The sequence below is a fragment of the Pseudochaenichthys georgianus genome, chromosome 21, assembly GCF_902827115.2.
Source record: "Pseudochaenichthys georgianus chromosome 21, fPseGeo1.2, whole genome shotgun sequence".
Taxonomy (NCBI): Eukaryota; Metazoa; Chordata; class Actinopteri; order Perciformes; family Channichthyidae; genus Pseudochaenichthys; species Pseudochaenichthys georgianus.
The window spans coordinates 30801758-30814448 of NC_047523.1; the positions used below are offsets into that span (position 1 = coordinate 30801758).

At 41.8% G+C, this 12691-nt stretch overlaps 1 protein-coding gene across 2 annotated transcripts; it reads left to right on the forward strand.

Moving 5' to 3' along the window:
• Window positions 1–803: 803 nt before the first annotated feature.
• tmtc4 (transmembrane O-mannosyltransferase targeting cadherins 4) lies at window positions 804–12053 on the forward strand. Of its 2 annotated transcripts, none has more exons than XM_034110022.1 (19): window positions 804–890; window positions 1166–1288; window positions 1412–1610; window positions 1779–1894; window positions 3390–3606; window positions 5263–5350; window positions 5544–5644; window positions 5930–6022; window positions 6225–6386; window positions 6621–6823; window positions 7155–7329; window positions 7692–7823; window positions 7913–7992; window positions 8088–8195; window positions 8322–8463; window positions 9089–9203; window positions 10503–10615; window positions 10765–10834; window positions 11812–12053. In XM_034110022.1, the coding sequence occupies exons 3-19, from the start codon at window positions 1449–1451 to the stop codon at window positions 11958–11960; spliced, it is 2226 nt and encodes a 741-aa protein (XP_033965913.1). In that variant the 5' UTR covers window positions 804–890; window positions 1166–1288; window positions 1412–1448; the 3' UTR covers window positions 11961–12053. The 2 variants fall into 2 exon arrangements, with proteins under 2 accessions (XP_033965913.1, XP_033965911.1); XM_034110020.1 differs by having other exon boundaries at window positions 839–1056.
• Window positions 12054–12691: the final 638 nt, after the last annotated feature.

Here is a 12691-nt window from a genome sequence, read left to right on the forward strand (position 1 = left end):
TTGTTCAGTGTACATAATCCCATGTCAAAAGTAACATCATTCTTCATGTACATTTTATTTTTTATTAGAGTGTACAGATTAAAAATCAAGGACAGATCCATGCATAACATGGAGATTATTTGAAGCTGAAAATCTTGTTTACAACAATCTATCTGAATCTACATGAAACAGTTACTTCACTGCAGTAATGATATAGCTCCTGTAAGTAGATGTATTAAAGCACTTTGTCATTTTATACATGACCAAGTTACCATGCATTAACAAAAAATAAATCACTCGTCGAACAGTTAACACAGCTTTAAATCATCTTTCAATATGATGTGTTGAGTTCCTCATATCTAAAGTGGTTAGCTTTAAGGTGGTGAAAACAAATTCATATGAAAGAAAGATAATAACTGAACTTTGTTTCATGCTAAACTGGGAAGCTAGTTGTAGGTCAGAGAGAAACAGGGAGAGGTGGAAGGTGTGGCGAAAATAGATCTATTGTAAAGCAAACTGTTCTGATTAAGTAGACTATTAAGATAGCCTACTATGTAAGTCCTTTTGAAGGACACATGCGCAAGACAGGTTGAAGAGCTTTTATCTTTTCACAATTAATAACTATCAGTTTGATTTTTCAAATGTATTGTATGAGCAATAAACGTTACCTGACAGACTAAATGGCATCATGTGCTAGTTTTTCCCAATTAAACCTGTAAGAGCTTTCAAAATATGCTCAATATGCAGTTTGTATGTGGCCAATGTGAATCTACTCCACTTACTGCACAGTTCACACCACAAGGAGGAGGAGGAGAAGAAGAAGACTACAGCATTCAACTATTGGCTGAAAATGAACACGTGCCCGCTGGACAGGAAGTGTTGCAGCCTGAGCGTGATATTTGTTTACAACGGTGAGTTGCTCCTTGCAGGGGCTGTATTTTGTGACAGATGATCCTCACAAAATATTAAGAACAGAAACCGTAGAACGGATATTGCTGTTACCAAGTGCATGTCATGCTTATGTCGTATTCATGGTAAATGCACCCGATAAGAAGACTTACTAGCATGCTAACTCAGGTAACGTTACCCTTCACGTTACAGCGTCATGTGTCACTCATCATGCGTAATCATATCATTAAACCTCTTTGTAACAAAGTGCAAAGCTAATCTCCATGTTTGTGTGCAGGTACGAGTGTTGGCTCATTTTGTGGTGAGTTAACATTTGCTAGTTAGCCAGCTGGTGAAGAAGCTAACATGGGAGTTAAAGAAGACACTGTGACCTCTCACAATATGCCTCTCAAAAGATAAGGTATGAATCAAGCCATTGTAAAAATACAGTGTTTCTTTATTATGCATGTTCGCACTTTTTTTATAACACACGGCTGTATCAGCTGTATAATATGGCGGTGTCTCTCTGCACTCACTCCCTCAGAGATGATGATACTGAATGACCTACGACCCGGTGCATCATGGCATTGTCTGAAGTGTATTGGGATCGCCAGATACCCCTCCCAAAGCTCGCACCGGTCCAAGCCAAGGTCACTGTCGCCCTGGTGGCACTGCTGTGCTTCATGAACAGTTATGACGGGGAGTTTGTGTTTGATGATTCTGAAGCAATTATCAACAACAAGGTAGGTTGTTTTTTCCTGCAGTAATGCACGCATGTTCACATTTGAAAAAAGAACATTGATGTAATCTCTTGTATTGCAAAACGTATATTGTCTTTATTACATTGCCTTTGCAGCATTAACAGTGGCGTTCTGCATGTTTTAATGTCAAATGTTATGTTTTTGTTCCAGGACTTGAAACCAACAACACCCCTGAACAACATCTGGAGCAATGACTTCTGGGGAAGCAACCTGAGTAGCAACTCTAGTCACAAATCCTACCGACCTCTCACTGTCCTTACATTTAGGTAAGGACACATATCTACTGAGCACAAACACTAATGATAGACCAAAGTTACCAAAAATATACTTGTTCCTGGTCAGCTGTCAACACTTAATGTGTGGTGCCTGTTATAGAAGTGCTGTATTCCCCTAGCAATTTAGGAAAACAAGGACTCTGGCATAACAACCTATATTTTGAACTTCTTACAGCTCTCCAAATACACATGATTTATATATGATTAATTTCAAGTGCTTCTAAACAAAGCAAGTAGTTGAATGGACAACTGCACATTGATCTTGAAATTGTACATTCATTTGTTTTGAGGTTAAAAAAGCTCAGGCTGGCAGTGGGTATGTCTGCTTTTTTGGCCTTATTCCGTTGGTTTTCCATTTACAGCAGTCTGTGCAGCTGTAGTGGTGCTTGCTTATGACCTAGCTGCCCCATCATATGCAAAAGCTTTTCCTAATTTCCATAAACACTTGCTTAGGCCCTTGGTGACAAAGTTGGTGGTTTTAGTCCTGAATGAGCAGCTAAGTGTGCTCTGTGGGAAAGGTCAAGGACTGTGTGGCGTCGTCTTCCTCCTGACACATATTAGTTGCACATATTCGTCAAACTCTGGTGCAAGGGTAAGTAATCAGTTTGTCACAGGTAATGACGTTCTAGTCACTGTGGATTTTGGAGGGATCACAGAAGTAGCTCATCTGTCTCTCTGCCTTTCACCCCAGGTTTAGCTGGGGCCCTATCAGTCCACTCTCTCTCTGTGTTGGTAGGGGAAATAATGGGCCTTGGTGCCACTGGTGCGGCCCGGTCAATTCTGCTAATGTCCTGCCTCAGGTTTTGTTGTGTGCAAACTTCCTAGGAGAGTCTACTATGCTGAGTGTGCAGCCCTTTCAGCTCCTTGTGCCCACAGATATGTTCACGTGGATAGATGTTGCCTTCATCCACGTTAACACTGTGGTTGCATTTGACCACAGGAGAAAGACAATAGTGGGCTAATTTTAAAGCAGCTTGCTTTGCAACGTTTAGCTCCATTTAGGGAAGCATTCAACTCAGGGCTGCCTAAGGGTTTGAATGACCTTACTTTGACAAAGGTGACTATGATGCTGCCCTCCTCGTTCTCTGTGTAGGTGGGAGACGTGCTCGGAGGCATCACAGAACATGTGTATCAGTCAACACTGGCCTGAGTGTAGTGCTGCATGGAACTGTTGCAGGTTGTCACATGGATAAGTCTCTTATAAGGACTCTTTTCCCATTCTCTCTTACTGCTTAATGCAGGCTTAGTGAGGTGCAGATGTCAATTAAGCACACTTAAGATAACTGTGCTATCCGCTGGCAGCACCAAGGTCACTGTCCTTTATAAAAGTTCCTACAAATACAACACACCTTTACTGATACTTGTTTTTTCCCCACACTGCCCTACCACTGCTTTCACTTAGCTCGTACCACCCTCAAATATATCTGTACTTTCCTAAATCTGCCATTCACTTATGGTCAGGTATTTCCCTCTCTTGCTCTTGCAGGTTGAACTACCTCTTGGCGGGAGGCCTGCACCCTGTTGGCTTCCATGTGCTGAACATCATCCTCCATGCTGTCATATCTGCCCTCATGATTGACATGTTTGCTATACTGATTGGTGGACTGGCCCATGATGAGAATGGTAGGATACTGAACAACGCTCCCAAGACCTCTCTGCTTGCTGCCCTCTTGTTTGCCGCACACCCCGTCCACACAGAAAGTGTAAGTGGAGTTCAAGTTAAAAAAAATTATGTTTTGTTTATTTGTATTGAGTTCGTCCTTCCTACATGCAGGACGGACTATATTGTTAGTACTCAAAGCAGTAGAATAATTCACTAATGTCAGTTTAAGATTTATATTTACAATTTTGTTATCTTTCTTTACATCTTTTAGAATAAATACAGCCATATTTGAAGTCGGGTGACACAAACACCAAAGCTGTTTTTCAGTTTGAACAAAATCAAATGTTTGTCCTCTCAAAACTTTTCAGACAACCCAGAGAACTAAATAATGGTGTCATTAAAGAAAATGCTGCAAAGATTCACTAATGAACAAATACAGCAAAAAGAAAAACAACATACTTTTTTTGACACCGTTCATCAGACCGTATGTTTCACAGCAGTAATTGCTAATACTGTCAAAACAACGTTTTATAGAAAAAATAAGCAGCATGCTGGACGGGCTTAGAAGCTCTTTTGAACATTTTCTCTTTAAGTAACACAGTATGACAAAACCTGACATTGTGCAACTGTTGCCCTTTATAGAAACATGTGTTTTTAACATAAATGTTTTTATGATTTATCCTCCAAGCAATTTATATTTGAATGTGCAATTTATTTTCAAATTCATTTTAAAGATGTTATATTATATTGCTTCAATAGATTTCCCCTGCATATGCTCTCACATGTTGCTTTGCCTTCCATTTCTTTTAACACAGTATGTGGCAAATGGACCATATAACACCGTAATTGGCCACAATGCATTTAAAAAATATTGAAATGTTTCATCAATCATGGTGAACCAACAACACTAACACATGTTTGAACTCATGACACATCAGGGCATAAAGTAGAAACAGTCATAAAATATTTACATCAGCTTATTCCCCTTCTATATCCTGATGCACCAGTTGCCAAATCATGCTAGCTCCAAATCTGGCTTTGAACGTGGGCTCGGTCACAACATGCATGTCCAGCTCCTTGAGACAATTCACTGTTTGTGCTTACACACTTTTATTATCAACATGGATGCCCTACAGCAGCCCATCATGGCATCTTGACATGCTAGTCGGGAGGTTTTAATACTAAACATGCAGTGGTTCCATGCCAAGAACAAAAGCCTGGTCTCAGCTGGCAGTGCAGGGCCAAGATCCGAGTGGTAGCACGGCCTGATTATTAGTTGTGTTGGGATGCTTATTGACCAGCCAGCACATGTGTGTTTGCTGTAAAGCCTGGCTGGAAAAGCAGCATTCCCCCTCTCATTCTCTTTAATCATGCAGGTCAAGGACTGGGTGAGACCTGGGGGGTGGGAGGCAGGCGGACTGTTGGCTTAGGCCCACTGTATGTATCAAAGCAGGCAACCCCGGGATGTCTACCATACTGTACCCACACACTGTAAACAACACACACACCTACAGGTGGTGATGCTGGTAATGAGAGATGTTTCCTATCTCTGTTAATAAGCTTCCATTCGTAACTGGATGCCCTGTGCAAAATAAGTGGTGTGATGTAAGGAATGTCATACATAATGTGGGAATGAATGAAGGGATGCAAATGATGATGATGTTTTACAATGTATACGTGGTAGAGAAACTTCTGCCTTTCATATCGCATCTTTAATTATGTTGCTCTTTATGTTTCTTTTTCTCTGTATCACTAGGTGGCTGGTATAGTGGGTCGAGCGGATCTTTTGTGCGCTCTGTTCTTCCAGCTGTCTTTCCTCACCTACTGTAAAGCTTTCAACCGAGGTAGGTATTTAACTAGTTTGATTCTTCATGTACACTTTAATAGGGCACTTCAAAAGCCTGTCCTGTTTGATTCTGCCGTAGTGTCAGAATCAAACATCGTCGAGCTACTTCTTTTTAAATCCATCTGTTTGAACTCCTGCAATTTGAGCCCTAACTGTCCATAACGGGCTTGGTCTCGGCTTTGTGTTCACAGGGAGTGACAGAGATGACAGGTTTTCTGTCCAGTGGGTTGTGGTCAGCCTCTTGCTGTGTGCTGCAGCAATGCTCTGCAAAGAACAAGGCATCACAGTCTTGGTAAAACAAATATATATTTATTTATTTCAAAGCCATTTTGTTGTGAGTTGATGATTTGATCAGATCCAGTAAGAATAATGTTAAATGAAAATCCTTCCAAATTACACATGATAAATATAAATATGTTAACACCTAATGAAAACATACCAATTGATGTCTTCTTGCCCAAGTGAGCAGTGTCATGTTTTTCACATGTATGATAGGAGCTAAAGATCCTTTATTTTTGCTGACCTACATACATTTTAAATGCCATTTCTGCTTCCTTCTTCATGTATTTTCCTTCAGGGCGTAAATGCAGCCTTTGATGTCCTTCTGATCTGTAATGTTAATGTGTATGAACTCAGCCAGAGGCTACTCCTCAGGAAGAACCCGCTCAATGTGAGTTACAGTGTATATACCCCCCCTCTCCTTTATGTCATAAATTATGCACTCCCTTGTATGATTAATGTCACATCACATACATGTTCTATGTAAAGAAATATGATTTTTGACTGAATTGTAGTCCTGAAATGGCACTTGCAAGTAACTACCAAGCGTGGATATTTATCTGTCAATGACATGTGGTTATATTTTCTGACAGGTAAGTGAGATATTGCGAACGGGGTTGCTTACACGATTAGCTCTCATGGGTCTTGGAGGACTCTCAATGCTCTATGCACGCTGGAGGATCATGGGAACAGGACCACCAGCATTCACTGAAGTAGACAACCCTGCCTCATTTGCAGAAAATATATTTCTAAGAGTAAGTACGACTTTTTTTCTTGAGGTTATTTCATGTGAAAAGCATTATTTAATCACATACTAAAGCTAGACACAATTTGATCCTCATTAGAAATATGTTAGGATCTGTGTTTCAATGAATTGTCCAATGAAAGATAGTGATTGACTTTGATTTTGAATTTGAAATGCTTTGCTTCTCTCATGTTTCCTTACTCTCTCCCATTCTCCACCCCTCCTGTTCCTCTTTGATTGGCAGATAGTGAACTATAATTACTACTACTCTCTGAATGCCTGGCTGCTGCTGTGTCCCTGGTGGCTGTGTTTTGATTGGTCCATGGGCTGTGTGCCTCTCATTAAGTCAGCCACTGATTGGAGGATGGTATGGCTGCTGCTGCTCTGGTGCATCCTGATAGGCTTGATAAGCCAAGCCTTATGCTCGCAGGACAGCCAGAGGAGGAGGTAAGCGAGAACAGCCATCTCACCCTCGCTGTAGACGAGAGGAAGTACATGTTGGCCTCTCCAGACTCACACTTGATTATGAAAATTGTACCATGTCTACTGCAGTGTGACCAGAGCTCCACGTCTCGATTGAGTTTTTAAAATTCTCTGTTGGTTTAGAGACATACCGACGAGTGTGTGCTTCACAGGGAAAATGTCTATGTTCAGGATGATTTTTGGAGTAGTTTATTGAACCTGAATATTTTTATCCTAACTTAATTCTTCACCATACACTGCCCTTTTTGAGTGTCATTGAATGTATATAATCCTCACTCTATGTCCTCTTCCTCAGGACACTGACCTTGGGCCTGGTGCTGCTGGTGGTCCCTTTTCTGCCGGCTTGTAACATCTTTTTCAGGGTGGGCTTTGTCGTTGCTGAGAGAGTTCTCTACCTGTCTTCAGCTGGATACTGCCTGCTGCTGGCCTACTCTGTGGGACACTGCTGCTGCCGCTGGTCCAAATACAGGGTAGAGCTAAATCATACTAAGATAACACACCCTGTTAAACCTCAGAGTGCAATATGACAACACAGTGACCCTTCTATTTATACAATCTAACAGGTCCTGGTTTCAAACTTCTTATTTCCCCACCTGTTTAGGCAGCTTTAATGATTCAGTGATGCAGAGCAGGTACAGGCAAGAGGAATGACTAATGACTCACCTATAAAGGGAAGATAACAGCAGGTGGTGTCCATGTGTCCCATAGATATATTCGCAGGCTGTTAACTCTGAGTCACAGATAATTGATTTGTATGCATCAAGGCTATATTGATTAACACTATATGTTAATACATTTTGTCTTTTTCTGTTTCTTTCCTTTCCCATTCAAGAAGCCACTGTGTGTGTCGGTGCTCGGGCTGTTGTGTGTGTATGTAGCTCGCTGTGCTCTCCGCAGTCACCAGTGGCGGTCAGAGCAAAGCCTCTTCACCAATGCCCTGTCTGTCTGTCCACTCAATGCCAAGGTACATTTTTTCTTTTTTACAGCATTGGTCAATACATTGAGGCCACACAATTCAAGTCTCTCTCTCATGCCTTATCACTTATTCCTCAGGTGCATTATAATGTTGGTAAGAACCTGGCCGACAGAGGAAACTCGACTGCTGCTATCGCATATTACAGAGAGGCAGTCAGGTATGTCTCCTCGCAAGAAAGCAGCTAGATGTATAATGGCAGTACATGTGAGTGAGGGCTGAGTCGTGTTAAATGCATTTTTCTGTGTCTTTCAGCCTTCACCCTACCTATGTCCATGCTATGAACAACCTGGGGAACATCCTGAAGGAGAGGAATGAACTGATCGAGGCGGAGCATCTGCTGTCCAAAGCTGTTTCTATTCAGTATGTCGCCCAAAATAATCTACTTTTTATTACAGACCCGACCTTCATTTAATTGATTCCAACATGGAATATCTTTAAAAAAAAAGCTCCCTTCTTATAGCGTTGTATTTTTCTTATTCCATGCAGGCCTGACTTTGCAGCAGCTTGGATGAATCTGGGTATAGTTCAGAACAGCCTGCAGAGGTTCGAGGCAGCAGAGAAGAGCTATTGGAATGCCATCCGCTTCCGCAAAAAATACCCCGACTGCTACTATAATCTAGGACGCTTGGTGAGACTCCAGGGTTTAATCATGATTAGAGCCCCAGATAGAGGGAGATTATCAGTAGTCTTGTATGTCTTCCATTTTCTAATAATTGCTCCCACAGTTGATTTCTTCACACCAAGCTGCTTACCTATTGCAGATTCAGTCTTCCCAGCCTGGTGCAGGTCTACAATTTTGTTTCTGGTGTCCTTTGACAGCTCTTTTGTCTTGGCCATAGTGGAGTTTGAGGTTGTGGACAGGTGTCTTTTATACTGATAACAAGTTCAAACAGGTGCCATTAATACAGTTAACGAGTGGAGGACAGAGGAGGCTCTTAAAGAAGAAGTTACAGGTCTGTGAGAGCCAGAAATCTTGCTTCTTTGTAGGTGACCAAATACTTATTTTACCGAGGAATTTACCAATTAATTCATTAAAAATCCTACAATGTGATTTCCTGGATTCTTTCCCCCCATTCTGTCTCTCATAGTTGAAGTGTACCTAGGATGAACATTACAGGCCTCTCTCATCTTTTTAAGTGGGAGAACTTGCACAATTGGACTAAATACTTTTTTGCCCCACTGTACATCTGTTTGGGGACCGATACATCAATAAAGGAGAATTTTATAACAATATTTCTCTCTTGTCTTGACAGTATGCTGACCTGAACAGAAATGTGGATGCCCTGAACGCATGGAGGAACGCAACCGTGCTCAAACCAGACCACAGCCTGGCATGGAACAACATGGTCATACTGCTGGACAACACTGGTACTGACAACATGTGCACACACACATACATGCTGTACATACAGTACACAAATGTGTAGTGATTTAATATAACCTTCACACATGAAGATTGGAACCTGCTATCACTATTCGAGAGTCTTTTTAAACCCAGATGCTACTAAAGAATGATTTACATCAAACATATTATAATTAAGTAATAATAAATATAAAATTACAAAATAATAAGCTTTATCCATTTGTGAATTGGTTTTCATGTATCAGTGTCTTTACTTTGAAAGATCTCTCTGCTCTGGGTGCAGCTTGTTTCAGCATTAACAGCCAAAAATCACAGCGTTGTTATTTTGGAAAGGCAGGAAATCTAAATGGCCAACAAGATTAGACCGGAAGAGCAGGAATCAGCAATGCTTGAAATTTATGTATTAAAGCTTTGTGTTGTGAGTTTTGAAGGCACTCTTCCCTGCCGTGTGGAGAATGCTCTGATTTCCAAACGCTCGAGCCGTTTTGTCAGAAGCAGCTCCCGCGGGGGCGGAGTCTCCCAGGAGGGCACTGGAACCGTCCAATCAGGGTCCAGTATGTTCCTGATCAAACGTGGGCAAGCACAGCCAGAACAGCGCCCCCTCAGAGTCCCCCCTCCGCATTTGTTCCCCAAATCTGACATAAATAATTCTACCCCTCTCCCCTGTTCCCCACCAAACAAACAAAAAAGAGAGAAAAGAAGAACAATAGGTGTCATTTTCAAAAAGCATGGAATTGGGAATATTCTTTTGTCTTTGTTGTTCACGACCGCTCTTTTGTTTTGATCATTGCACAAACAAAAGGAGGAATCAGTGTAGATTCAGGCGCTCTGACACAGTCACACATGTACTCACATGTTGGCACGCTGTGTCTGAAGGGCACAGGCCATGACTCAGGACGTGACGGCCATTGTCTTTCTGTCTGTCTCTCTTTCTGTCTGTCTCTCTCTCTCTGCCTTTCAATTTCTGGCCAGACATCAGACGGGTCTGTGACAGAGATCAATAACCCAGTGGGCCTTGTGTTCAACCTTAATTAGGAGACTAAACCGCTCTTCCATGTGTGGAGGGGAAAAACTCTGCTCTAGACCCTGCTGACAAATAAAATCAGATTCTCGTCTCAGCAGCTCTTATTATAGTATTATAGTTAAATGTGTATGAATGTTAACACAGCAGTTTAGTTTACCATGATATGTAACTCACACTCATTTGAAGTGTTTGTACATCCAAGCTGTATTTGTAGTGTGTGTGTGTATGCCCAACAATTGTGTATTGACATACGTTGGTCCTTGTCTGCTCTGTCTTTAAGGTAACCTGGGTCAGGCTGAGCTGATCGGCCGAGAGGCTCTGAAGCTCCTTCCCAACGACCACACTATCATGTTTTCATTGGCCAACGTCCTGGGGAAATCACAGAAATATAAGGTCAGTCAGTGTCTTATAAAGATTTTCAACACAGAATATCTATATATGTATATTGATGATCTTATTACTAACAGGATCCAACATGTCTTCCAAAAGTCAGTAATAGTTATAGTAAAGATAATAAAACAGTGTTTTTTCTTTGTCCTCAGGAGTCAGAGGGCTTCTTCCTCCATGCACTCCGGATCAACCCAAATTCTGCTAGTTGCCATGGCAATTTAGGTAAGCTACTTACCTACACATTTTACAGAGTTCATGACAGATTCTGGGTGATCAAAAGATAAAATAACAACTGTGTTTGATAGCAGAAGCATTATTTTGCACCCTTTTATGAATGGCTGTAAACCATCACAATTAGGGATGTCCCGATCACCTTTTTTTGCTCCCGATCCGATTCCGATCATTTGATTTTGACAATCTGCCAATACCGATTTTTCCCGATCCGATCTTTATGCAATGCATTAAGAGAAAAAAAAAGGTAACAGATAACGGCTGGTCATCCAACGCGATGAATTCAGCTATCTTGGCTGTTATTGTTTTGGCCTTTTCACTGTTCTGGGGCAGTTTCTCTTTCCTTTTGAAAGTCTCTGAAAGTGTCGGTTGTTTCAGTGCCGTTCCCTGAGTGGCCGCTGTGTACTCGTCGTGTTGTTGTTGGTGTTTGTTTCTCAGGTGGCGTATTAGATTGGTCGTGTTGAACGTAGCTCTGTTCTTTCCACCACGCAGAACCTCCTTCTTGCAAACATTGCATCTGGCTGTTACACTGCCTTCGCTTTCAATTTTATAATACTTCCAAACTCCTGACATTTTCTCTGTCCCGACTCCCGAGTCACGAGCTGAACGTAGCCTCTCGTTAGCTTACTGCTACTATTAGACACTGCGCCCACTCTGTTGCCAGATTTAAGAGGAATAAGCAACCAGGTCTATGAAAACAAGCCCAAAGAAAGCAACACATACATGATGTTGTGTAATTTTAAACCAAAACTAAGTCCTCAGGATGACTTTAAGACGTGAACATGGTCATTTTTGTTTTATAACATTAAATTTAAAAAAAAAAAAAGTATAAAAAAAAAAAAAAAAATCCCGATCCCCGATTTTTTGAAAATCACGTGATCGGCTCCGATCCCCGATCACGTGATCGGATCGGGACATCTCTAATCACAATGGTTGCTCCTTCTCAGCTTTAATCTATTTTTTCTCAGCTGTTCTGTATCATCGCTGGGGAAAGCTAGAGCTGGCGAAGAAACACTATGAACTGTCTCTAAAGTTGGACCCTGAGGCTCCTGGGACCAGAGACAACTACAAAATGCTGCGACGCAAACTGGACCAGCTCAAACAGCCCACACCCTGAGGGAGCCTATTGGGACCCCTGCCTGCCGTAAAACACATTTTTACATTGTTCCACTTATTATTATTTTTTACCATTTAGAAATAAAGAACTTGATCTGTGCATCAGGCTCTTGTTTGGTTTTATTGGGGGGGGGGGGGGGGGGGGGGGGAAATCAAGATGTGTTGCAGGTTGTCCTGTTGTAGCTTTTACGATTATTCGAGACTTTTTTAAGTATGAGGCTGTTTGTGTACCAAGTATCTAATTAAATTTCATGGGTATGAAGTGTGTATAGGCAGGTGTGCTGGATGCCTGAGCTGGTTACATGGTCGTCTGCGCTGTGCTGTTATGTTGCTTCGTTTGAAGGCCATGTGGAACTGATCCATGGTGAACCCCATCCTCTTTTCATCTCTTACCCTGTGTTGTGTCAGCTGCACGGAGCACCATGCATCCAGGGAATCTGTTGTCAATTGTATTTGATTTGGCCCTTTTTCAGGTTCAGTTCCAAATGTCCCTATACTCAAAAGCAGCCATAGCTTGGACCAAGAGATCAGTCTGCGCACAGACACAATGTAGTCTTTATTTAAGCAGTAAAAACACAGCTGAGTGTCGCTGAGAGGCTTCAGCTGGTTACTGCTGACTGGTCGCTAATGTCGTTAGCATGTTTGTTTTTGAATGCCCGTCTCTTTGTTCCTGAGTGGGATGGCACTCCGAGGTTCCGAAGCCCCTTTACCCTCTCCTGCTCCTAAAAGCCT

Bases quoted from the DNA above. Each gene is read 5' to 3' on its own strand.
- tmtc4 (XM_034110022.1), top strand. From the start codon at position 1,449: ATGGCATTGTCTGAAGTGTATTGGGATCGCCAGATACCCCTCCCAAAG. The intron at 5,645-5,929 runs GTAAAACAAATA...ATTTTCCTTCAG, and splicing joins AACAAGGCATCACAGTCTTG to GGCGTAAATGCAGCCTTTGA. The intron at 10,616-10,764 runs GTCAGTCAGTGT...CTTTGTCCTCAG, and splicing joins GGAAATCACAGAAATATAAG to GAGTCAGAGGGCTTCTTCCT.